Source organism: Artemia franciscana, chromosome 8 (genome assembly GCF_032884065.1).
Source record: "Artemia franciscana chromosome 8, ASM3288406v1, whole genome shotgun sequence".
NCBI lineage: Eukaryota > Metazoa > Arthropoda > Branchiopoda > Anostraca > Artemiidae > Artemia > Artemia franciscana.
The window spans coordinates 37,387,941-37,415,844 of record NC_088870.1 but is presented as its reverse complement, the minus strand read 5'-3'; the positions used below and the strand labels follow the sequence as shown (position 1 = coordinate 37,415,844).

Genomic DNA, 27,904 nt, shown 5'->3' with positions numbered 1-27,904 from the left:
CAGGGTGTTTTTTCACCCTGTTGTGGAAAAAAAAACTTTTTGTTTTCCAAACAAAAAAAGTTTTTAAGGATAGGCAAGATAAGTCTTCAAACCATGATTATAATATTGGAAGATACAGCGATGACAGGGGCCAAAAATGCCTCTGAAGCATGGGTGCTCGGAAAAGCGGATGAAGATTTACTAGATGTTTTCCAGAGAAATTGCCTGTGGCTTGTTCTGGGTACCTGGTTGACTGACTGTTTTTCAAAATTGTAGGATGTACAAAAATGTGGTTCAATCCTGCTTTCTAGGGTTATAACGAAAGAAAGATTGAGATGGCTAGGGCACGTTCTGCGGATGAAGGAAGACAGATTGCCGTAGTTTGTTCTTTTTGGCCAACTGTCTAGGGCTAAACGGAAAGCAGGTCGTCCTCGTCTAGGGTGGGAGGATGTCATAAAGAAATATTTAAGGGAAATGTGAACTTTCTGGGAGGATATAAAGAGGGAGGCCGTGAATAGACTGGAATGTAGAAGGAGCGTGCTTAGTAGTAGTAGTAGTAGTAGTATATATATATATATATATATATATATATATATATATATATATATATATATATATATATATATATATATATTCATCTGCTGTTAAATTTTCGTTTACTATACGCTTTCGCAAACCTTTTAATGTTGTTTCTCTTTTTTCTAATAATCTTCTTCCCAGAATCCTTTAGAAAATACAAACTTGTTCATAGGACAAAAAAAAGGATCAAGGCCCCTGACCTTGTTTTCCTTTGAAATATAGCTCTTTTACGTTTTTTGCCTTTTATCTTAAGTTGATTTGGTTGCTTGGATGTCGGAATCAATTTCGACTGACAAGAAGACTAATGGTGTATACTAAACATTATACAAAAAAACTACCATTGGATTACTTTCTTCATAATTTCGTAAGAAAGCCTTTGCAAATTGACATTACTCTCAGAATTAATTTTTTCAAAGGAAATACACCTCGTTAATTAATACTGCACCAACAATATCTCTTGTCATTGAACAAGAGACTTCTTGTTCAGGACTTCTAGGACTGAAGTCCCAGGACTCTGGGACTTCTGGGACACGAGTTCTGGGACTTCTTAAAGTTTTGAAATAGTTGTGGAATGGCTGTGGAGCTTGAACAGCCGTATTAATATTTAAAAAGTCTTTTTCGGCCATTATGCTTAAAGCCTAAAACAAGGGCTTATGTTGGAGATTAAAGGGGTAAAATTTCATTTAAAGCTGAGATTTTGTTTACTTCTTAGCTCAAAAATACTCGTCCAAAAATTCTGCATCAAGCTGTTCTTATCTCAGTTACCTCGATGTATCAGTTATCTCAGTTATCACAGACGGATTTGAATAAGTTTCTTTTGAAAAAAAAAAACAAAAAAAAAAACGAAAAGCCCAAAAGAAAATATGTTGCCTTTATTTAACCTTAGTTCTGCCTGTGCCACTTGATTCACCCAGGACATTCAGAAATAGTTTTTAGTCACGTATTTTCTTATATTAAATAAAAAAAGCTTTTTTTTCAATTGGAAGTAAGGAGCAGCATTTAAACTCAAGACAAACAGATATTGTTCCGCATGTGAGGGGGCCTGCACCCTCCTCAACTCCACTCTCTTCACGCTAAAGTTTTTTTTAGAACTTTGAAATGAGGGTTTGATCCTGACTAAACGGTCCTTGTGTTTCAAGAGTCAGTCTTAAAGTATTTTTACAAAAGATGGAACTTCGGTGTAAAAAGCGGGGTCTTTTCCCTGAATGATTCCCCCCTAAAATCTCAGTATGAAAATTGAGTCGGCAAAAAGAAAATAAGACAAAAAAAAATATGTGAATTTCGTCAAATTTCCCCTGTGTAAAATTTCCTACGGAAAGTTTACCCCGGGAAACTTGCCTCCCCGACAAAAAATTCTCCCCGTTGAAAATCGTCCTCCCAGCAGAAAATCTTCTCCTCGACATATGTTGTATGCTTCCCAATAACAAATACTATGTGTGAACAATGGACAAATTACGTAACTTGCAGCCCTTTCTCCAGGAGCTATGTGGGGCAATGTCATCTCTAAAGGTAGAGTTATCATACCTTTCAACTCTGCTGAATAAGAAGGCTATCTCAAAATTTTGATCAGCCGACTTTAGTGGAGAAAAAGGTGTTTGGGATGGTGACTAGTTACCCTTTCATATTTCTTGTATGGAGTCTTATGTTTTCTACAAAGACTCTTTGGATTCTTTAACTTAAGAAAAAATCAGGGCGAATTTCTCGGATGCCCAACTTCTCGGATTAGTCAGTAAATTAGTGAGGACATGATAATTGTCTGCCATCTAGATTAAAAAAAATTGTGTTGTTGTTATTATTTTTTGGAAATATCCCATAGACCCCCATCCAGAATAAAAAAAAAACAACTTTTGAATCTTCAAAAGAAAAAAAATCCTTTCCACCCTACATTTTTTTTTTAATTTGGGCCACTGCTTAGAGCCAAATTAAAGAAAAAATTGTAAATTCAGTAACTTTGATTTGTTGGATATACTAGGGTACCAGAACTAGCAAGCTACTGTCCCGGCTTTAGATGTTTTTGATCCCGAAATTAGTAAGCAACTATTCCGATTCTAGACCCCAAAGAGCATCGACCTGGGTATCGAAGACCCGATTTGAGCGAGGACTGTTAACTCTAGTGTATTCATTCTTGAAGCTTAATAATCCCTCCTAAAAAATCACATTTTTTTTCTGGTAGAGGGGAAGGGAACTAGAATGCCAAAGTGAATTTTCCTATTTCAATTTTCAAGTTTTAAAGGAATGGAAGATCCTTTTTAGATATTTTTCAAGAGGAAACCTCCCACCTCTCTTACATTTGCACTGGTAAGCATATGACTTTATGCTTTAATATTACTTTTAAAATATTTTTCCAAAGTTGCGGGGTTGTTGTCACCTCAAAACCTTTAATGCATGCTTAATCAGCTCATTCAATGCTCTCAGTCAGATAATATCTTATTGCGGATCTGAAACAAATTGTGTATCCTCTAGGATTCTAAAATTGGAAAGCTCAAGTCGAGCTCATGATGATGCTATTTCAAAGCTAAAAGAGGAGGTTAAAGACCTATCGCCAAGAAAGCTGGTTGACAATTCTAAAATCGCGCCACTTTTAAGAAAATTATTAATCTTAGAAAATACTGAGCGGCGAAAAAGTATTATTACATGGAATTTAAAGTGTCCGTCAAAAGAAGGGAATCTTGATAAAATTAATGAACTATTGGTGAAATCATGTGTTTGTCGTGAATTTCAGATGAGGGAGAAAATGATAAATTTACCAAATTCACACTTAAAATTATAAATGACAAATATAAGGTTTTGCAAGCGAATAAAGTAATTAGATACTAAGCTTTTAGAAAAGAAGTCAATATTTAGAATTGCCGTATTTTCTCAAAGTCATACTTAACAGATGATGTCAGCAAATCAGTTCGGGAAATTCAGTCATGTCTTATAAAGAAGAAAAATGAGCTTAAACAAAATGTTCTCAAGCTTGGATTCTACCAGTAGTTCCCCCTGTGCTGTGCTATATCTATGAATTTGGCGAGAAAAAGAAATTAGATTGGTTTGACTTGTAACCAGTTGACTATTATAAATATGGATCCTGTGTTTTGGTTCAGAAGTAATTTTGTTTTGTTCTTCTTATTTTGTTTTATTTTTCGTGTGTAACTATCTAACGTTCATATGCTGAAGTAGTAACGGCCCAATTTATTTGAGCGCACAGATAGGGGGTAGACTATTGGACTTACTAGTCCCTTGAGACATTATTACACATACCTGGGCAAAAGTATAGCGCACGTGTATAGTACACCTGCGTCACATGGTTTGAATGCTACCTAATAGTTTATTTAATTCTTTCAAAAACCTAAAAGGGCCCACCTCTCAGGATTTCTAACATTGTTACATAATAGTTTATATAATTCTTTAAAAAACCTTCAGGGGTCCCACCAAATCAGGATTTTCAGGATTATTACGATTAGAAACCTAAGAGGGCTAAGAAAAAACCTACGAGAACCGACCAATCAGGATTTCCTTGGATCTGCAAAGGCCAGGCAAAAAACAGTCAGGAGCTCACTAGTGGGGGGCCTTCAAGACGACACACCCTAGTGAGCAATTCCACCAGCCCCCCTAGGACTCAATTCTAACGGGGGCCCCTAGCAATCAATTTCATTAGGGGCCATAGCGTCGAATTTCCTGGAGGGGGAGGGGGGTTCCTAGCAACCGATTCAACCGGGTGCCCTAGCGAGCAATTTCGACAGAAACCTAGAAGCCTTTTATAATGGAATCCCCGAATCTAGCATAACCTAACCTTCCACCCAGCAGGCGCTTATTACGCAACGGGTTTAAACACAGAAATGCATATCAATAAGTTTGTTTCAAACTTGAGATACAATAAAAAACACTTTTTATCTCGCTCCAATCGCCTCCAACTGTGTCTAACCACGGAATTACACATCAATGATTTTTGTTCACACTTTAGGTACAACTAGACCTACGTTGCCCGGGAAACGTGAAGCGTTTCGGCAACCTTTGTCCGGATTCGCCGACTAAAGTGTCGCGAAAGAAATACCCTGTTTTTGTTTCTTCGCTATCGATCAGTAATCACATGATCAAAGGCTATTCCTCAGCGTTGAAAAAACAACAACAAAATAGTATCGAAAGAAGGGACTAAATTTATTTTGCAGCCAATTGAACTTTATCCTTTTCAATCGTAGACATCGTGACGGATGAAAACTCGGAACAATATCTTAAAATAATCTAGTTGGTATTATAAAGCTATCCCTAACTTTTCAGGATCAAAATACCATAGATGACATCCTATTAATTATTACGAAACTATCTCATTGTTTTATATTCTCGTTTGTACTTGTTTCTTCACTATCGGTTAAATGATGAAGTTGTCAGCCTATCGAAGTTTTTAAAACGGTATGTTCAAACACGAACGCAATTAGTTATCACATGACCAAAGGCTATTCCTCAGCGTTGAATAAACAACAAATACAAAATAATATCGAAAGAAGGGACTAAATTGACTTTGCAGCCAGTTGAACTTATGCGAAACTACCTCATTGTTTTACGTTTGCACCGTTGCGTAAACGCTTAATTATGTCAGTTTTAAAGAGATCGAATACAATGTGCACCAATTTGCACACATTTCTTGCCCAAAGTGAATAGATTCTTACTTACAAGTCCCTCTCCCGTGATAGACATCAAGTTCACCGGAAACAAATAAATGGGTACACCTACTAGCAAAAGTTGCAAACCCGTCATCGCTGAAGATGATTGCAGTGCAACAGCCGATTATTACTTACAAGTCCCCTACATGTCTTACCACTGGAACCAAATTGGTTTAACCATCAAATACACCGGAAACAAATAATAGGTACACCAACTAACAAAAGTTGCAAAATCCCTCATTGCCGAAGATGAGTATGAGCTAACAGCCGTTAATTGGCCAAAGTGAACCGATTCTTACTTACAAGTCCCTCTCCCGTAATAGACATCAAGTTCACGGGAAACTAATAAATAGGTACACCAACTAGCAAAAGTTGCAAGCCCGTCATCGCTGAAGATGATTGCAGCGCAACAGCCGATTACTACTTTCAAGTCCCCTACATGTCTTACCACTGGAACCAAATTGGGATAACCATCAAATACACCAGAAACAAATAATAGGTACACCAACTAGCAAAAGTTGCAAAATCCCTCATTGCCGAAGATGATTATGAGCTAACAGCCGTTCCTTGCCCAAAGTGAACCGACTCTTACTTATAAGTCCCTCTCCCGTGATAGGCATCAAGTTCACCGGAAACAAATAATTGGGTACACCAACTAGTATAGTTTCAAACCCCTCATCGCTGAATTTGAATGCAGCCTAACATCAGATTATTACTTAGTCCCCTACATGTCTTACCACTGGAACCAAATTGGTTTTACCATCAAATACACTGGAAACAAATAATAGATACAATAACTAGCAAAGGCTCCTGACCCCTCATTGCCGAAGGTGATTATTACCTAACAGCCGACTGTTGCTTACAAGTCCTCTATATGTCTCACAATTTGTATCGGCCTAGATTTCGTTTCAGTGTGTACCTTACTACTGAAGTTGTCAACCCCTTGAAACTTTCAAAGGGGATATACCTCATGAAGAAATTTTTGTACCAAAGAATGGATGTAATATACTTTGATCAGCTCATCAAGAGCTATCGATTGCCGTCGAAAAAAAATTATATCTGTCTTAGTTCAAAAGTTGATTTTTTTTTTGCCGTAAGCCAACTTTCTAACGTCACCACTTAGAAAGGAGCAAAGGATAAGCTCTAATTTCTTTAGCAACGAGAGAAATTTTAAAATTTATTAGGCACATCTTATACCATTTCTCTACCGCAATCCCAAGTCCGAAAAACCGAATGATAAACTCTGCTGAAATCACGAACAGAAATGGGTAGAAACAATAGATGGGAGCGCTTTCGGACCCGTGGGAAAATACTACATTTTTGCTTCTGTAAATTTTTCTGTTCATCACTCAAAGAAGATATATTGACTGTGGGACCGGGTAACTACCGCATATATTTAACACTTATAGATTTTAATCTGTCTTCAATTTGAAAGTAGTGCCTGCCTGCTTGCGTGCTAGACCGGAGCTTTCCACTCGAAAGCAGAAAAATGGTTTGATGAAACGAAAGCTTGGCTGCACAACTTCAGATACTCCTCTCTGACATAGGCTATATAACTCCACTTCAATTAGCACACCATAGGCTCTGGCTCGCGGACAAGCAAAAAACATCCTTTTTGGCCCCAGGCTAGAGTTCTGCGGAGCTTTCCAAAATGTAATGTCATATTCATCAATCCGGCCTGAGGTCCACAATTTCCGTAAAAACTGTACAGGTTAGACCCTTACCAGTTTCCGGGAATAAGCTGAGATCGGCGGCATAGGAAAAAAAAAACCGGGACAAAACCAAAGTGTTTCTCTCACAATACAATGACAAACACTTTTTATCCAGCTCCAATTGCCTCTATTTGTGTTTAAACACGGAAATGCACAACAATAAGTTTGTTTCAAACTTGAGATACAATGAAAAACACTTTTTATCTAGCTCCGACTGCCTCCAACAATGTCTACCACAGAAATGCACATCAATAATTTTTGTACAAACTTTAGGTACAATGAAAAACACTTTTTATCCAGCTCCAATTGCCTCCATTTGTGTTTAAACACGGAAATGCACATCAATAAGTTTGTTTCAAACTTGAGATACAATGAAAAATACTTTTTATCCAGCTCCAATTGCCTCCAACTGTGTCTAACCACAGAAATGCACATCAATAATTTTTGTTTACACTTTAGGTACAATAAAAAAAACTTTTTATCCAGCTGTAGTTGCCTCCAATTATGTTTAAACACGGAAATTCACATCAACAAGACTTTTTTCACACTTTACGTATAATGAAAAACACCTTTTATCCAGCTAGAACTGCCTATCTGCTTAGGCAATAAGTATTGGAGACAAAAAGTCAAATTATAGCACAAAGATTGAGGAGGGTGAAGCTCCCTTTAAGAGTGGGATAATTTTTGTACTTTTTAAGTATTTCTTAACTTCTATCTGAAAAATCTTTCGTTTTTGTTATTTAATCTTTGAATTTTCCGCAAGCTCAACGTTTCTCTAAAAGCTTTTTATGTTCTCTTTGTTTACTTGGTTTATTTACTTAGTTAGTTTGATCTGACCCTAAGTGTTTTTTTTACGGCCTTTTGCTGCTCTGATTCTTGTCTAATGCACTGGATTTATTTCACTCAGTAAACACATATAATTCAGTACATTCAGTCCACAAGTTCTATTGTATTCCCAAATGAGGCAAAGAGTCTGTTGGACGACAGACATAAAAACACGTAGTGTATGCTGTTTTGTCAGGACTTGAGAAAAAACGGTCCACCTAATTTCCCGAAATTCTTTGTTCTTCTACCCTCCTTCGAAAACCTTTTCCTTTGAGGTCCAATTCCATCCCTGATCCTTGCAACCAAGTGGGGTATACTTACTGAAATAGGCATGCAAGTCGTCAACTTTGAATAAAAGATATTTTCTGCATGCCCCCTCTCTTCTGAGATTAAATAGAAAAAAAATAAGTTTTTTCAACTGAAAGTAAGGAGCAACATTAAAACTTATATCGAATAGAAATTATTACGAATATGAGGGGGTTGCTTGATGTTCTTTCTTTACGCTAAAGTTTGACTTTTTGTCAAATTATTTAAGAATGTCCATGGAACACAAGAGCCGTTTAATAAAAATAAAAAGCTATTTTAAAAAATCAAAAGAACTTCAGCATAAAGAGCGAGGCATTGAGGAGGGGGAAATCTTTATCATATTCATAATAATTTCTGTTCGTTTTAAGTTTTAGTATTGCTCTTTCATTTCAGCTGAAAAGAACTCGTTTTTTTTTAAATTTCATTGCTGATATTTGTTTAAACACTTTTTGGAAATCCAGATCCCTTTGCATGGAAAATCCTTTCCCCCACAAAAGATTCTTCTTTGGAAAGATCCTCCCATGTCCCCTACCCGAAATTCCCCAACCACGAAAAGCGTCTGTCCACTATCCTTATGATAGAAAGGACACTAGAACTAATAATTTCCGTTTGAATGAGCCCTTTCCTGATATTCTAGGATTTTGATTCGATGCGGTTATCCCCGAGAAAAAAAAACTCGCATCCGCGATCATACTTCTGGTAAAAATACAAATTCCAAATTCGGCAGATGGGAGCTGAAATCTTTTAACAATAGGGTTCTCGGATACGCTGAAACCGATGGTATGATTTTCATTAATTTTTAATCCATGAATTTCAGGGGGTGTTAGCTAACTTTTTTGAAAATCAGGCAAATTTCCTCAGGCTCATAGCTTTTGATGTGTAACACTAAACTTAATAAATCTTATATATTCAGAAGCATCAAGATCATTAAATTCTTTTAATATATTTATTCATGTTAGAATTCTGTTTTTACTTTCGGTTACTATTGAGCAGCATTGCTCCTTACTAACGGCTGGTTACCGCGTTTTTGCCCACTTTTTAGTGTCTCTAGCATCAGGTCATAATGTTCAGACTAGCAATTGATTGTCCTTAATAGACAATCTTAATTCTATATGCTGGATACACTTACTTCAACACAACCCTCCCCTCTCCTCACAGCCCTTCCCTCTAAAGAAAAACTAAGCTAGTGAAGGCAACTAATACCCAACACTGATGCAAAATATTTTTAAGTTGGATTTGAAAATATTTCCACGAGGAATTTCAGTCTTCAGTCTATATTTCAGTCACACTGGTCAATAAAATCAAAGCCACTATGCATATTGTTATGTATTCTATAGTTGAACAATGTTGCGTTTTTGAGCATAAATTTATTGACCGATCAGAGTTCAGATCAGAGGAGTAGTGTTTTGAAATTAGAAAAAATGAACACAAGGAACAACGATTTTCCTATCTATAAGATCAATCTGTCAAAAAAAAAGAAAAAAAAGAGGAAAGTCTAAGCAGGAAATTGTAGCAAACAAATTTGTATTGGAACAAAATTTTAATCCATCTTGTTGCCGTTCCATTTGTATGCTTCTGCATTGAAAGCACAACGGATAATGAGAAACATATTTCATTCACAAACATTGGCTTTTTTATTGGCATAGGTGACATTGATGTGGTAAAATATTTCAAAGCCTCGGTTCCATATTCTACAAACCAAAATTATAAATTTACCGTACTTTGAAACTGTCAAGTCTTTTTTAATGGATGGTAATTGTGGAATCGGTTATTATGGACAAACGGATTGGACAGAGGACTTGGTAAAGTGCTAATTTTATTTGATGCTTAAACGTACATATTTTAGCCATTTTATAAGAAATTAAATTTAATTTCACTGGCTGGAACTTTTCTTTCGATATTTTGCTTCTAACCAAGAGAAACTTATTTTCTATTTAATATACTTATTGAAAGTGTTCTAATTTTTTACAACATTAATGTTTCCAAATATTTCTTGGTGGAAGGAACCGAGGCTGTATACAATGGGGGGGGGGAGGGTTTTCAGATTCGATCACCCCCAACAAAATTTACGTCCAACTCATAAAAACACAGAAATCAGGTTTATTATTCGGTTTTTAAAGTCTTGTATATAATACAACCATATCAAAATTTTTATTTCTATGTTTTTATGAGTCAGAGATAAATTTCGTTGGAGGTGATCAAACCTCGTAGCTCCCCCCTCCCCCTTGCATACGGCCTCAATTCCTTCCACTGAGGATTATTTTGAAAACATTATCATTTTAAACCCAAATTGCAGTATTTTAAGATTGTAAAAAATTAGAACGCTTTCAAGAAGAATATAAAATACAATATAAGTTTCTCCTGGTTAGAAGCAAAATATCGAAAGAAAAGTTCCAGCCAGTGAAAGTAAATTAATTTCTTATAAAATCGCTAGAACATGTATGCTTAAGCATCAAATAAAATTTGCACTTACCAAGTCCTCTGTCCAATCTGTTTGTCCATAGTAACCGATTCCACAATTACCATCCATTAAAAAATGAATATATATATATATATATATATATATATATATATATATATATATATATATATATATATATATATAAGTTCCAGCCAGTGAAAGTAAATTAATTTCTTATAAAATCGCTAGAACATGTATGCTTAAGCATCAAATAAAATTTGCACTTACCAAGTCCTCTGTCCAATCTGTTTGTCCATAGTAACCGATTCCACAATTACCATCCATTAAAAAATGAATATATATATATATATATATATATATATATATATATATATATATATATATATATATATATATATATATATATATATATATATACATATATATATATATATAGATATATATATATATATATATATATATATATATATATATATATATATATATATATATATATATATATATGTATATATATATATATATATATATGTATATACACAGCGGATTTCCTTCGTTGGCGAATATTTTTACAACACATAATGGACTTAAAAGCTTCCCTAGTAATTTTCCCGGCACAAATTTTTCAGGATGATTTAAAAAAAATATAGAACTGTCATTTTTTTTCCTTATTTACTGCTAAGAAACTCAGTCAGTTCCTTTCCTCATCCCTACCCCCGACAGGAAAATCCTTGCCTGCGGTACCTCATAATGGCACTGCATTAATTTTCATTAAAATTAATAGCATTAATTTTTCTAACCAAAACTGTGACTACTAACAGCTCTGCAGGGTGATCTTGAGGAGTGGCACCCCTCGAGTAAATGATAAACTAGTAAATGACATAGTCTTTGCACTTGATTCCGATTAATGGTTAATTATTCTGGGTTTGATCTGTTTTGCTGGGTGGTTTTGAGCTGAAAAGCCTCTTCCTAGCTAAAGATTTAGGGGAAATTGGAACTTCATTGGAGGGTGTAAAAAGGGAGGCTCCGAATAGATTGGAATAGAAGAGGATCATGGGTAGTTGTGCTGGTCTCAGGTGCTTTTGTACTGCAGAGAATTGTTAAGCTCCTAAGCTTAGACAATATTGTATGGTGCATATTTAATGAATTGTCTAGATTTCTATGGATATTTTGTATAAATTTGATGTGCTGTATATCAAACGTTACATTCTGTACAACTTCAGTTTTATTAAAAGATTCATGTTCTAGATCCAGTTCAAAAACTGGCAGTCTTGAAGTCCGAAACCGTATCAATGATATGTAGTATATCAAGTCCTGATGAATATGATGAATTGCAAGTTGTCTTTTGGTACAAAGAAGGAGAGGAAACACCTTTATTTATGTAAGTATTTCCATGTAAATTCAATTTATCCTAATAACAGTACCAGAAACTTTTCTTCGTTAATCCTACCTGAAAACTAATAATGAATATTAATTGCCATTCTCAAAGCTAAGCTAACACTAATACATTATTAAAATATATCAAACGAAATATGTATTGTATCAGCACAAATATTGCACTGTTTTCTCTGATTTTGGATTTTCCAAGGTTTCCTCGAATTTGCCCAAAAGAAACTCGTGTCATTCAAATTATTTCCGAATATTAACTCTGGCATAAACAACAAATTTTATTTGTATTAGCATTCGTGTGTTTTTGGAAACCTTAGGAAACAGGATTTTTTTTTCGGTGAAATTCAGAAAAACCCTGAAAAATTCAGAGGCAATGGAAGCAACGCTGTGCTATACTGTGCCAGTAAATGTGTGCCGTACCAAGTAGTAGTAGATTGTTCTATAGTTAACTTGATTGAGAAACTAATTTTCACTAATGTCTTGGTTTCCTCGCTGTTAACGGATTTATGGCTATTGTATTTTTTTGTCTGATAATTTTCGAGACGTTTTCTGTCCCATGGAATAGCCAAATTAGTCACTTTCGCAGTAACCAATTTTATCATCTGCTACTATTAATATTACGAACCAAATCAGCATTGAGACAAGGCACGTACACAGGGATTTTTTTCGGGGGACCTCCTTCGAAACAGCAGATACAAAGTAGCATTTTTTTTATTTAGTAATGCAAAAAGCACGTATATCGGAAAATACAGATTAACTTTGATCTGTAGTATTGTAGCGGATGGGGGAAGAAGACTGAAGCCTCAAAAGTACGTTTTAGGCTCAGGTTATGTTCAGGGGGATTTAGAACCAGTGATTAATCTATTATATCCCACTGAAAGAGAAATTTTAGGGTTAATAGTGCAATATGGGTGCTGTGGGGGGTAGTTCTTCTATTGCAAAAACGTAGATTTTAATGAACAATGATAGTTTCCAAAATTGATCCATTAAAAGCTGTAGTTTATTCTGAAAATGGGGGATAAACGCCCTAATATCAAGGATAATTCTATTTTGCTGTAGAAGCAAACTCTCTTTGCAAAAAAATAACAGTACAATTGCTAATTATTTCAAAGAGGGTAAAAAGTTTGACAGAAAATGGGTTAATAATTGGGCAGTGACGTGACCGGATAATTGCATGCTGTAAAATCCCCCCAATAAGGCTTCACACATGTATCTAGATTCTTAATAAATGTCCTACTTTTGCCAGAAATCCCAAGAGACCATGGGGAAATTAAACATTTCACAAAATTTCGGGGGGTGGGTGGGCCCGAAGCCCCCCCCCTGTGTACGTGCCGAGACCCAAGGAGTATGTGCCGCTTTATGATGATAAAGCCTGTCACTTGATCAAATGCCTTGCTTCTTGATCGAGATGCTCAAGGATTACAAAACCTGGGAACAGTGTTTGCTTAGGCAAGTGGAACTATCAGAAATGGATATAGAGTCACAATTAGGTGCAACCATTAATTCTCTGGCTTACCTGGCACTAAAAGAATCAATATTTTATACTGATTTTCAATGTCCTTCTAATTTTATATTTACACACTAGAAATTACATTAAAATTTAGAGTCATCAAATTTAATCCCTTTATCATCCATCGAGCCATCAAAAACTTAAATTATATGATCAAGTAACTATTTATGTTGTCTTACTGCGATCCTATACACTGTTATCAATAACATGAGTTGGGGAGGTGAAGGCAGGGGGAGGGCAATTGTCCCATATATTTTCTCCTCTAACTTGATTTAGAAAAGCATACATTTGGCTTTTCCATTAAAAAATAAATAGAGAAAAACAAAAAGTCCCGTTGATTTTGAAAAAATATCCTCTTTTTCAAATTTTCATTAAAAAAGCAGAAAAATATCACCCCCACCCTTTATTAGGCTCTGATACGTTCTTCATCCATACCATCCTGCTTAAAGCCTCTGCTTCAACAATGTCTCAATGAAATTTCTAAGGCCGTCCAGTAAAAAACTTTCTAGGGTTCCGGTATTTTGTAACCTAAGCACTACATAAGCCACTGTTTAATCTCGAGCATTGGGTAGGAAATTACTTCTTGAATTTTTTTTTGTTATAATAAAAGTAGTAGAGTCAGCTAAACGGAACTTATGTGAATTTAATGACCAGCATTAAAAAATTTATTTTATATGAGTTTTTTATAGGTAGCGCTGAAAATCATAAAAACACAAAATTGCCCCTTGGCTCTTTTTGATCTTTTAGGTCACTTTCTTAGGCTCAAGCACCAGTCAGAGAAGCTTATTGCCTTCAGTTATGATTTCAGTTTATATTGACAGTTCTTTCCTGTTTATTTTCACATTCATGGTACTGACTATTTGGAAGTAAATGGTTTTTTTTTTTGGTCCGCTGACCCTGAATTACGTGACAAAAAAAATTGCAGTCTCATCTGGTTAGGTCAATAAAAGGTTAACATATCCTAAATAGCTAATTTACTGGTTTTATTTGTTCTAGTTTAATGTCTGTAAGAACGTTTAACCCAGATACTACAAATTTCCTTGTAGTTTTTCTATTTTACTGGTGTTTTTATCCTTCAAACAGACTTACGAACATACCAAAGCTAATAAAGAAAAAATTACATCCGTCAAAATCAGGGCATGAAAAATCTTGAAAGATATTTGAGAAAAGTATTTTTCTCAAATAGTTTTTAAAATCCTCTCCAAAGATTCTGATAACTTGCATGAGTCGCCTTTGTTTAATTTGACTTGAACATACTTAATGTACTTAGCTTTTATAAGTTATCCATTCTTTCTGTTCCTCTCTTTTAGAGTAATTAATACCTTTCTAGACAAATCTATTTTATTGTTTAAAAGGACTAAGTCGATCAGGTGATTGCAACTTTTCAAGTTTAGTTGAAGATATGAAATTCTGAAGTTTTTTTTTATAGTTTCATTCACCTAGCTTAACAACTTATTAAAATATCAAGGAAAGTTCGTCTAGTAAAAGATTGGTTACGCTACATAATGGGTTCAAGTTACGTCACTCATGTAAATTGAAGAACCTTTGATATACTTAACCCATCATCCCTCGTTATACTCACGGTTTTTGGGTCAGGTTGTAAATTCCCTAGTCTAGATTGAACCTTTCGTAGTAACGATTCGGTGTAATTGACTCAAATCATTCAAACTGCAAGGTTAGTTTCAGTCTAAAATTTCAAAAGTGAAATAAAAAGAAACCCTAAAACAAATAAGTAAACCGTTAAAAAATTTTCCATTCAAAAAAATAAAAAATCAGCAGCCTAATGGCAAAAAATACAAAATTCCATATTTTTGTAGATAGGAGTTTGAAACCTCTACAGTAGGGTTTTCTGATACGCTGAATCTGACGGCATGATTTTCATTGAGGGCCCACCACTTTTTTGTGTGTTTCACCCCTTTTTCGAAAATCCGGGAAATTTTTTCAGGTTCTTAACTTTTGATGGGTAACATTAAATTTAATGAACTTTAATTATTAGGAATAAGCTCAAAACCCAATTCTTTTAATGTATTAATCCTTATCAATATATTATTCTTTTTCTTAGAGTTTCGGTTACTATTTGGCCGAGTCGCTTCTCATTTACAGTTTGTTACCAGAGACTGTTTTTTTGAATATACAAAGCGTATTTAATTTAAAGTTACACCTTGAAATTTATTAGCACATGGAATTGTGGATAACTTGAGGAGCATTAAGTAAACTCCGAAAAAGGGGATATCATCTTAATGAAAACTATGCAATAAGTTCAACATGCAGAGTCTTAAAAGCACTATCTGCAAAATACAGTTTATATCCTATCCAAATATGCAGAATGCAGTTTATTTCCTTTTCTAATAAAGTAGATGAAAATATATATTCATCTATTCCTGACATTTAGGGTAGCCTTAGGTCTGTGTACTTTGCTGGGTAAACCACCACTCTCTGCGCCAAAATTTGAATTTTTTTCCTAATTCTTTAATAAAGCTGCTCAAATATAGCTGAATTAGAATAAGAATTATTTTAAAGTAATACAGAACTTTAGCGTAAGAAGTAAGAGTTTTGTTTAACGAAATTACTAAGTCTGGGCAAATTCCAACAATTTGGAAACAGGGTTTTATTACCCCTTTGAAAAAGAAAAACGGAAAGCCTGGCTTTGATGGCGTTCGACCTATTACGCTTACTCCTATTTTTTCAAAATTGTATGAAGGATTCCTTGCAGATTTGCAAAAAGAAAAAATCCTACCTCTTACTGATCTGAAACAATTTGGAAACGTAAAATCAACTTCTACTTCCCACTACCTCGTTTCTCTTATTGACCACATCGGGAAAATCCTCGAAAAACCTAATTCCTGGCTAAACTTAATTTCTATTGACCTTCAGAAAGCCTTTGACCTTGTTAACCACAATATTTTAATTGAGAAACTAGAAAGCGAGTTCAATATCGATCCCTTACTGGTAAAATTGGTTGCCTCCTTTTTAACAAATAGATAACAGGTGGTTAAATACCAGAACCATTACTCAAATCTTCTCCCTATCTACAATGGCATACCTCAAGGAACTCTCCTAGGCCCCCTCCTTTTTTCAGTCATGGTTAACAGCCTTGCGAAGGAAGCTCCTGACCGTTGGAAATTTGTTGATGACCTAACGATTGTTGAAAGTTGCTTCAGAAATTTACTAAGTGACCCTATGAGTATTCGCAATGAAATTGGAAGTGAGGCTTTGGACCTAGATATGACCGTAAACCCCTCTAAGTCCATGATAATGCCGATTTGTTTCCTCAAATCCTCGCCCTGTTTTCTTAATCCTATCCCTCCTGAAATTTATGCATCCTCGGTTAAATTACTTGGAGTCACAATTTCTTCAAATTTAAAGTGGGATATCCACGTTAAAGATATTATCCATAAAGCTAATGCATCTATCGCCCTCCTTAAGCTCCTAAATAAATATAGAGTCCCCCCTTCTCACTCCTTAAGGTTGTACACGTCTTTTGTCCGTCCGCAAATTGAATATGCTTGTCAAGTTTGGCACCCTGGTATCTCCCGTGAAGAATCAGACAAAATTGAGTCAATCCAAAAAAGAGCCTTGCGAATAATTTTCAAAGAAGGCAAGGTGCCTTACTCTCTGCTCCTAAAAAAAGCTAGTTTGGAAACCCTTGAGCGAAGGAGGTTGTCGTTGTGCCTCCGTTTTTCAAAAAATGCAATAACGAACCCTCGGACGGCAAGTATTTTTCCCAAACGTCACTCACCCTCCAGATTACGACAGCCTCGAGCTGTTTCTGAGCCTATCCCAGTTTTGTCTCCCATTCGCTGCGTTACTTCCAGATATGAAAAAATCTTTGTCCCCTTCATCACAGAAAAAATAAATAAAATAGCCAACTAGTTTCTCCTCCCCCCCCTTTTTTTTTGTGAGGTGCTTTAGGTCGTTACACTAATTTGCTTGCCTCCCGCGGTTTTGGTTTAGTTTCCCTTTTAATTCATATGTGTTTTTCGTGTGTTTTATGCTTCGTTCTTTTTTTTTGTGAGTTTTTGGACTTTTTTTTTAGTGTCCCTTTTAATTTGTAGATATATATGTTTATTTCTTGTTCATTTCTGTGTTATTATACTTTTTTTGTCCCCTTTCCTTTTTTTCTGACTTATATATTTATTTATTTATTTTTTTGACTCATAATTTGATTGTTTATTATTATTAGCTTTGTGTTTTTTGCTTTGTTTGTTTTATTAGTCGACTCCGAAGTCCGAATTCGGCCCTTTGAGGGCTTGTGATAGTGATTTTTTCGAAATAAATATCTTATCTTATCTTATCTAAACAGAGACAGCCTTTCTCATTCACTAAATTATTTCTGTTCGTTTGAAGTGTTAATATTTGAGAAAAAACTTATTTTTTCATTTGAGAAAAAAAACTTTCATTTGAGAAAAAACTTGTTTTTATTTTAATCATTATAAAAAGGCTATTATTTTAGTGTCTATATTATTTTAAAAAGTATTGATTACTTTTAGTACGAGTCGATCCTTACTTTATTAAATAAAAAAACCAGTTTTTTCAACTTATAGTAAGGAGCAACATTAAAACATAAGACGAACAGAAATTATTACGTATATGAGGATGGTTTCCTCCTCCACAACACCTCGCTCTTTACGCTAAACTTTTTTATTATTTTTATAAACACTTCTTATTGTTCTTATTAAACGACCCTTATGATTAAGGTGTCGTTCTTAAAGATTGGGACAAAAAATAAAGAGCAAGATAAAGATAAAACAGAGATAAAGATCTTAAAGATAAAGAGCAAGGTGTTGAGGAGGAGGCAACCCATTTCATATGCATAATGAATTCTGTTCGTTTTAAGTTTTGATATTGCTCCTTACTTTAAGTTGAAAAAAACTTGTTTTCTTATTTAATTTCTTACCGTTTTCTAAATAATCCCAGAAAATCTTCCCCCGCCTTCACGGTGAAATACCCTACCCAAAAAATATCCTTTAGACAATTCAACCCCGGTGAAAATTTATCTAGGACAATTATCCTTAACAACTCCATGCGCAAAATTGAGATGGAAAATAGAAAGCAAGACATATAAAAAGAATTTTGTTTCGGAATTTGTGCGAATTCCCCCAGAGTATAATTTCCCCTGACAAGTTCATCCCCTGGAAGCTTCCCTCTCCATGGAGAGTCCCCCTGTGCAAAAACTCGCAGAAGAAAATTCGTTCCCCTTCCCACCCTAAATTGTATGCATGCTTCCCAATAACTAATACCATTCGTCAGCAATGGACAAATTTTATAACTTAAAGGCCTTTCCCCAGGTGCTGTGGGGGGAGATCATGTTCTATCCAAAACCATAGTTATTGGGCCTTTCAACTATGATGAACAAAATGGATATCTCAAAATTCTGATCGGCTGGTTTGGGAATAAGAGGCGGGGGAGGGGTGCACACATCCATGATCTTTCTTCTGGCAAAAAGTATACAATACCATATTTTTGTAGATAGGGGTTTGAAACCTCTACAGAAGGGTTTTCTGACACGTTGAATCTAATGGTGTGATTTTCATTAATATTCTATTACTTTTAGGGGGTGATTCCCCCTTTTTCCTAGAATTTGGCAAATTTTCTCATACTCGTAGTTGTTTATGAGTAAGACTAAACTTAATGAAAATTTATATATTTAAATCTGCATAATAAGCCAATTCTTTTGATATGACTATTGGTATCAAAATTCCATTTCTTAGAGTATTGTTCACTATTGTGCCGGGCCGTTCCTTACTTACAGTTCGTTATCACAAACTGTTTGATAGTCTAAAACAAAAAATAAATACGAAACCCAATATTTCCATTTAAATATCAATAAAACTAAGTTCTTGGCAAGAATTGCGCCAGGCCTCCTGTTGAATTTCCTGAAGGCACTTATAATCTTCCCTACATTTCTCCACATATTGTACAAGCAAATATATGAATATGATCTTTCATATTAAAAAAAAATTGCAATAAGATGGGAGCTATCAAACCGGAGCTCTCTTATTCAAGTTTAGTCCAAAATAGGGAAATTAGTGATTAATTTCTACGTCCCCTCTCTTTGAACCTCTTCTATATTCATCTGAAGGTTCAGGGAGAGTTAGAAAATTTGGGTGCAAATATTACTTTTTGAGGCTTAAAATCCACCTCTCCCCTCCCCTGTACCTAAACACTGACCTTCATTCGTAACAACTGATGCGCAGTTATGCATAACTATACGGGATTCTATCAAACATCAAGCACGTGAACTGGGTTAATTGTAGCTTTAAAATAAATATTTATATTGGCTGTTTTTCATGGACTGCATGACTCTTTGGGAGTGAATGCTCCACCGCTAGACATTAATTGCTTTAGAAAAGGGAAACCAAATAATAGTTTTTCGATAATTTAAAATTGTTTAGCTATCTAAGAATTTTCGATCAAGAGCAACTTGGCCCTCTTTGGGTCAGTATTACAGTCTAATTAAACAAAAAGGCAGAATATACCACTTTGATGCGGTACAGTGGTTTAGGCCACTCAAAAAGGCAACTAGAACTTTTGGTCTTTGCTCGAATATATCTTGTCACGATTCTTCTAGGACTAATGGTTCGGTATGATGACTCCTGTGAAAAAATAGAATAAACACCCATCCATGGTCTCCCTTCTTGAAGAAAAACAAACAAACAAACAAACTTCTACAATAGGGTACTATGATATTCCAAATCGGTTGATGTAACTTCCATCAAGACCACTTGCCCTGTTAAAGGTGATTTCCTCTTTTTTCTAAAATCTACAAAGCTTTCCTACTGCTTATAGCTTTTGATGGGTAACTTCAAACTTGACGAATTTTATACTTTTGGATCACCAGAAAAAGTCAATTCTGTATGTATTATTATCAATAGTCTTTTTTTTAGAGTTTCGGCTACTGTTAAGCCAAGTCATTCAATGCTTACAGTTCGTTACTGCAAACTTTTTACTCAGCTTGTTCTTTATGCCCCATTTCTTGTCAGAACGGGTCATATGAAACGGGTAATGGTTCTTTTTCATTTTCAAGGATGAATACTGGTCATCACCCGAATGGCATCCAAAGTAACTTTTTTTTTATATCCTTGCTCAACATACATTCTAGCATCATTAATATATATAGTTTTGTTGGTAATTTCAGCAAAGGGTTGACTTTGCAGCAGGTTTTGTGAGCCTTAGATGTCGTACTTTTCTTTTAGATTGTGAAATAAATACGGTCGTTCTGAATAGCTCGTTTGATTAAATAAATCCATATTATAAGGCTTTCTTTGTTATGATAATTACTAGTCGGTGAGCATTAAGGAGAAAAGAAGATTGATAAAACTAATAGCCTGTGAAAATAACGCTCTTTATTTAATAAAGATGTCAATAGTATTACAAAAATATTAGGTGCCAGGAGATATATTGTAAATACATTCCTAGAAAAGGCTTTGAAAGGCATGTATTTATGCTTCAATTTGTTAGAAGAATAAATCAAATATTATACTTTAAAAGCAATTAATGAATATTGTATGTTTTCATATAATTTGCGTTAAGACAACTTTGCTCATGGGTGTTTGTCCCCCTCCCTGGCCTTTTCCCCCAAAATCGTCCGATCAGAATTTTGAGATGTTCATTTTTTTCATTAATTAAAAGGCCCAATAACTATTCCTTAGGATAGAACATGACCCTCCCCCCACAGCCCCTGGAGAAAGCTCTTTAAGTTAAGAAATTTGCCTATTGCTTCAGCAAAGTATCTGTTATTGGGAAGGATGCATACATTTTAGGGTGGGAGGGAAATGAATTTTCTGATGAGGGTCTTTATAAGGGAGAATTTTCCATGGGTAGGGAAGTTTCCAGGGTGTGAACTTGTCAGGGGAAATTATGCGCTGGGGGAATTGGCGAAAATTCCTAAACAAAATTCTTTTTTTGATATTTCTTGCTTTCTATTTTCCGTGTCAATTTTGCTCATAGAGTTATTAAGGGTAATTGTCCTGAATAAATTTTCAATGGGATTGAATTATTCAGAGGATATTTTTGTCTGGAGGGTATTTCTTCGTGGAGTTGGGTCAGATTTTCTGGGATTATCTAAAAAGCGGTCAGAAGTTTTTTCAACTGAAAGTAAGGAGCAACACTAAAACTTAAAACGAATTGAAATTATAACGTGTATGAAAGGGGTTGGCTCCTCCTCAACACCTTGCTATTTACGCCATAATTCCAGTTGTGTCCCAATCTGAAACACAAGGGTCATCTAATTAGAACAATGAGAAGTTTATTTGAAAGTAACAAAAGACTTTGGTGTAAAGAACGAGGTCTCGAGGAGGAGGCAACCCTCTTTATTTACAAAATAATTTCCGTTCGTTTTATGTTTAAATGTTGCTCATTACTTTTAGGTGAAAAAACTGATTTTTTCTTATTTTTTCTTTTATGACTCGTACTGATAGTAATCAATACTCTTCAAAACAATTTAGACAATAAAATAATAGCCTTTTTATTGTGATTAAAATAAAAAACATGTTTTTCTCAAATGAAAGCAAAGAGTGGTATTAAAACTTCAAACAAATAGATATAATATCGTAAATGAGGGGGGTAGATGAAAGATGACGGATGCTTGTTTATTTATTTGGTTTTACCCCAGAGGCGATCTATAGAACCAAGAGTTCTAGAAGATCGAGGAGGGCTCACTTAAACCAAGAATATATGTTCTAGTGCCCTTTTTATTTCACCAAAAGATTTTGCCACGGGAAAAATGTTAAACATTATAAATATTGAAGATTGCAATTAGTTATGACACCTAAAGATGCTTGGAACTTTCGCTGCTATATAAAACCTATCTCTATTTAGGATTTGCCACAAAAATCACATGAAAAAAGAATGTTACATTCTTTTGAAATGGAGACGCTTTACTTTTCCATTTTGGTGAATTTGAAGGAAAATCAATCGTAGACATTTTTTTTTCTACAGCATTGCTGAAAATGAAACTGTGGTGACCGATGGCTTAAAAAAACAACACATTTGCAGATATGCAGACAATGCAAAATTGAGACTGATTCTGAAATGGTAAATGAAAATTGCCGAAGCCAACAGTTGCAGGGGGGGGGGGGTGTGAGTGAAGAACGATGCATTCGATAAAAAAGAGAAAAATTTGCGTTTACTTTACAAGTCGAGTCTTTAGTTAATTAATCAAACAGTTCGGGGTAACGAACTGTAAGTAAGTAGCCACCCGGCTCAATAGCGACCGAAACTCTAAAAACAGAATTTTTACACCAATAGATGCATCAAAAGGATCAAATATTTATACTAATTTCAATATGTAAGTTTCGTCAATTTTAGTTTTACCCATCAAAAGTTACGAGCGTGGCAAAATTTGCCCTATTTTCAAAAAAGGGGAATACACCCCCTAAAAGTCAAAGAATCTTAATAAAAATCAAACCATCAGATTAAGAAAATACTTTAGAGGTTTCAAATTCTTATCTGTAAAAAATGTTGAATTTTATATTTTTTGCCAGAAGAAAGATCACGAATGCGTGTTTATTTATTTTTTTTCCAGGGGTGATTGTATCAACCCAGTTGTCCTAGAATATCGACAGAGGGCTCTATCAAACGAAAGTTAAAAGTTCTAGGGCCCTTTTTAAGTGACTAAAAAATTGGAGGATAACTAGACCCCCTCCCACGCTCATATTTCTCCGAAATCACATGATCAAAATTTTGAGATAGCCATTTTGATCAACATAGGCGAAAAATCTAATAATCGTGTCTTTTAGGATGACTTAATCCCCAACAGTCCCTGGGGAAAGGCTAAAAGTTATGAAATTTGCCCATTGCTTACATATAGTATTGGTTATTAGGTAGTATAAGGACGTTTCCGAGGGAGGATTTTTTCTGATGGGTTGGGGGATGGGGGGTGGTTACGTGGAAGGATCTTTCCATAGAGGAATCTGTCACAGGGAAAGACTATTTTCCATAAAGGGGGCGCCGTATTTCCCAGCATTACTTAAAAAACGATCAGAAATTTAAAAAAAAACAAAATAAGTTTTTTCAGCTGCAAGTAAGGAGCAACATTAAGGAGCAATCCTTACTTTCAGTTAAAAAAGTTTTATTATTCAATAATATTGTAAAAAAAAAAACACATTTATTGCATACTTTGCTATTGTTCAAAATAAATGGCAATTAACTAATCTGAATAAATTGTTTCAATAAATGGTTTATTAAATAATTAATAAATTGCATTAAATATATGTATAAATAAACGCACAAACTAGAATAACTTTACGAATTTAATATTGCATAAAAACTGCGTTTACACGTGAAATTACTTTTAAGATATTTGGCTTTTAGGAAAATTAAGACGTTTTATTGAAATTGTGGCTCTCTGGGATATAAGAGTAACAATACTTAGCTAGACGTAGTTTTTTCCCATAGGCAATTTAAAAGAGTCTAAATTATACGCCAATTTATACCCCTATGGTCCTTGACAGCTCTGCATAAGGTGCAAAAGAAAGGCATTAGGATTCCTTGTAGGGCAAATCAAGTTGACTTATTTATTTTCTAGTTGAATTTCCGAAACATTACTATGCTCTTCAAATGCTTAATCCCCTTTTATTTGCTTCGCTCAATGTATTTAAGACTAGGTCACAATAGTGTATATAAACACATTTTGGTGCTGAAGCCGTCTGCTGCCCATCTGCCTCTACCTATTACACCGTTGACACTATTTATTTTGCTGGTGACTGTACAGATTTCCTAGTCTAAACACATATCTTTTATATAAGAAATACAATTTATTAACTCACTATTTCTTAAGGTGTAACTCCTCTCCCTATAGCAAAGATATAAATGAGGGGCTTGGAGGCCATAGTATTTCCCAAAAGGATTCATCTTTATATTTTAATCCAGCAAACAGACTTCAGAAAGTGCTTTAAGTTCAAACACCTAAATTTATAAGTTTTCCAGGATTTCCCCCTAAATTCTAGTTGGGGGGAATTCAAAGGACTTATCTCATTAAAAAGATGACTCCATCATATTCTAAAACTGTGTATTGGTATGCAGTGAAGTTCTGTAACTCACTTTTGAAGTTCAGCATTTCTTTAACTAGAAAGAAATGAATTGAATTAAGAGTCCTAATTACGTCCGAGGCAGGTTGTGAAATGTTCAAATTAAATTTGGAAAAACTGTTTCCAAATTGGACTTGGAAATTACAAAATTACGTATAGAATTGGCCAAATTGGCCAAATTGAGCTTCACGAACTCCGTATTTCTTTTGATCGTCAAATTGTATAAATCCGCTGGCATATTAGTTACGCGCCATTGTAGTTGTGTCCCTGTGTACCACCTATGAATATAGATAGATTTATATATGTGTTTGAACTACGTAAAACTTGCGAATATACAACATTCTTGGCTTTCTCATTGTCTGTGCATATACAAAGCCTTATGTACTTATAATGACATCATATGCAAACGCTCTTTTTACAAACAAACAAACATGCATACACACAACTCGTTTTTATATAGATAGATAGATAGATAGATACAATACAAATTAACTGCGTAAAACTTGCGAATATACAACATTCTTCGCTGTCCAATTGTCGCTGCATATTAATAGATTGTCAGGTTTACCCCAAAAATATTTCGCAAGCTTTTATGTATTCTGTATTCAAATAAAAGTAACTTTATTACTGGGCCATTTTATTTGATGGGATCAAAAACATTTTTTTACCCTCTCTATAACTGTTTTTTTATTCATGGCTAGGTAAATTATATCTCTTTGATGCCTTATTACTCTACAGAAAGAACGGAAAGGGAACATACATTTTAAGTAATTTGGCTCATTCCGAAAGGGGAAAAAGTTCCAAAAGGAGTGAAAGAATATAAAATCCTAATGTCCTTACTCCGGGTAGAGATCCATCCATTTGCAATTTCGTTTCTTTTATGTTTCTTTCCCAAATCGAAATGAAAAAAAAATGAACATAAGCAAAATATAGCCGAAATATGCTTCATGTTTTTTTAGATTAAAAAGGATGTTTATTACAAACCTAGTCCTGGCCGAGGACTAGGAGGATCTCATTTCTAGTCAAGTGGTTAGCACACTAGACTTTAAAAGCCTTTTTCCGCGGGGACAGGATTTGAGTCCTGGTGTCGCTGGTCATTTGGCTTAGAACGAGAGTCTGTGTTTTAACTCAGCTAGAGTTGATCCAGCTCCAAATGGACACCTGGAAAAATCTTTGGAAGGTAAACAGGAAAGGTGTGCAGAAGCACAAGACAACTGATCCCCATTGCACTTTTTAGCTGAAAGACCATGAAACAGAGGTCAGCACCGACGGCCAGGACTGTAAAGTCTAATACCGTATCATTTACCTTTTTATTACAGACCAATGTGAAGGTTGCAACACACCAGGACAAAATAGTAAGTAGGTGCTTTGTCAGACCTGGTTTGGCTTAGATATTTGCTAAGCAAGGTAGGCCAAAAACTAAAAGACGATGGAGGAGGGGGGAGTGTAATAGAGAAACTGTAGTTTTTGGTTATGTTTTCACTTTTGTCAACGATTTTGGTAGCGGAATGTTGTGAAATTAAGTAAAAAAAAAAAAAAGGAACAACGAACATACATGCAGCTTAGTTACTAAGTTGCAGAATCTTTGTGTGACTTCTGAGCGCTGCCAGTGAAATGCTTACTATTTGATAATTACAAATCCCCTTATACTACCACATTGCTATATTTGTCTCTAAATAGCTGCGAATGGATAATTATTCGTCTTGGGAGCATTTAGGCACTGAACGCTTTCAATTGTGTCCAAACGAAACTCCCAATATAAAGTGAAATGCTTCTTCCAGAATTTGGTAGTTTTGACAAGAAATTAATATCCAGAATATAATAACACTGTTGGAAAAAGGCTACATATATTAGAAGCTTCAATTATTATCAGCACTAAGAACTGAGAACATCAATTAACAATAATAACGCTGAATGTTTACAAGCATCATATTATCCTTGATTATGTATATTATTGAAGATTCTACAATAATTATAAAGTATAATTATGATTAAACTGCTGATGATTGCTAATGGAGTAAGTTAAGTGAAAATTTGGCAAAAAATCGACTTAAATTTATAATTCACCTTAATATAGCTGGTGTCCAAGGTCACTTTAAGCCCGCCTCAAATATATGTATTAAACTTAAAATGACACACACAGTAAAATGACAAATTACACACTAGCATTAATACACAGTTTACTAAAATTAATACACGGTTTACCTATAAAATTAATTCTGTTACTAAAATTAATACACAGTTTACTTATAAAATTAATTCTAAGAGTTCCCTAATAACAGGTGTATCAATTCCGTATATTAAGGCACTGACGAGCTCTAAATTTGACAAGACCAATGGCTTACTACTGTCTGACGCCTGTCTTACCAACCAATGTTAACACCGAATAATTCTAGCACTTGAGTTGATTTCAAATCCCATGGTGTAGTTGGACTATTTGTAAAGTTGAAGTTCGTTTATTTACAACATGTCTACAACAACAAAATACTAGAGATTAGACATACCTCCTAATATGGTCCTGAGCCTGAAAAAGAGGGAAGGAGGCAAACAAAATATATACCCCCTAATAATAGAGGCAAAAATACCTCCTAATACGGTCCTGAGTCTGAAAAATAGGGAAAGAGGCAAACAGAATGTATACCTCCTAATAATAGAGGCAAACATACCTCTTAATATGGTCCTGAACCTGAAAAATAGGGAAAGAGGCAAACAGAATCTGTACCTCTTAATAATAGAGGCAAACATACCTCCTTATATGGTCCTGAGCCTGAAAAATAGGGAAAGAGGCAAACAATGGATCGAATAAATTCCAATCATTATCAACAATCTACTCAGACCGTGCGATATGGGACTCCACTGACCAGAAAATAAAACAGCAATAAGATAAATAGAATCACGAGAAAGATAAAACAGGCTTACCATCCAGTAATTATCAAAACAAAGAAAGCCCTATAGTATGGATTTATTTAATGAAACGAGCTATTCAGAACGGCCATTTCTAGTTCATAATCTAAGAGAAAGGTACGACATCTAAGGCTCACAAAACATGCTGTAAAGTCAACTCTTTGATGAAATTACCAACAAAACCATATATATTAATGATGCTAGAATGTATGTTGAGCAAGGATACAAAAAGTTATTCTGGATGCCAATTGGGTGATGACTGTCTTACCAACCAGCGCTAACATCGAATAATTCTATCACTTGAGTTGATTTAAAACCCCATATTATAATTGGAATATTTGTAAAGTTGAGGTTCGTTAATTTACAACAGGTCTATAACAACCAAAATGCGAGATTAGACTCGAAAAAACAAAACAAAAAAACATCAATGATAAACAGCAATGGTAAGACAACACGAGAAAGATAAAACAGGCTTACCATCCTCTTACAAAAAGTAAAAAACGAGCATGCATCTCCACCCTTTTATAAACAAGTATAAAAATTAACAATTTTACAAAATCAATCATCACACATAAAAGTAAGAAAAAGGAGTCATCTTAAAAGCATGT

General features: G+C 34.8%; 1 protein-coding gene across 5 annotated transcripts in view; it reads left to right on the top strand.

Annotated features, from left to right (window-relative positions):
- LOC136030372 (protein turtle-like) overlaps positions 1-27,904 on the top strand; it is a 370,614-nt gene that overhangs the window by 75,360 nt on the left and 267,350 nt on the right. For all 5 annotated transcript variants that reach the window (XM_065709291.1, XM_065709293.1, XM_065709294.1 and 2 more), the window contains one exon: positions 11,712-11,844. In XM_065709291.1, the coding sequence (XP_065565363.1) occupies positions 11,712-11,844 (133 nt within the window). The remainder of the gene's footprint in view (positions 1-11,711; positions 11,845-27,904) is intronic.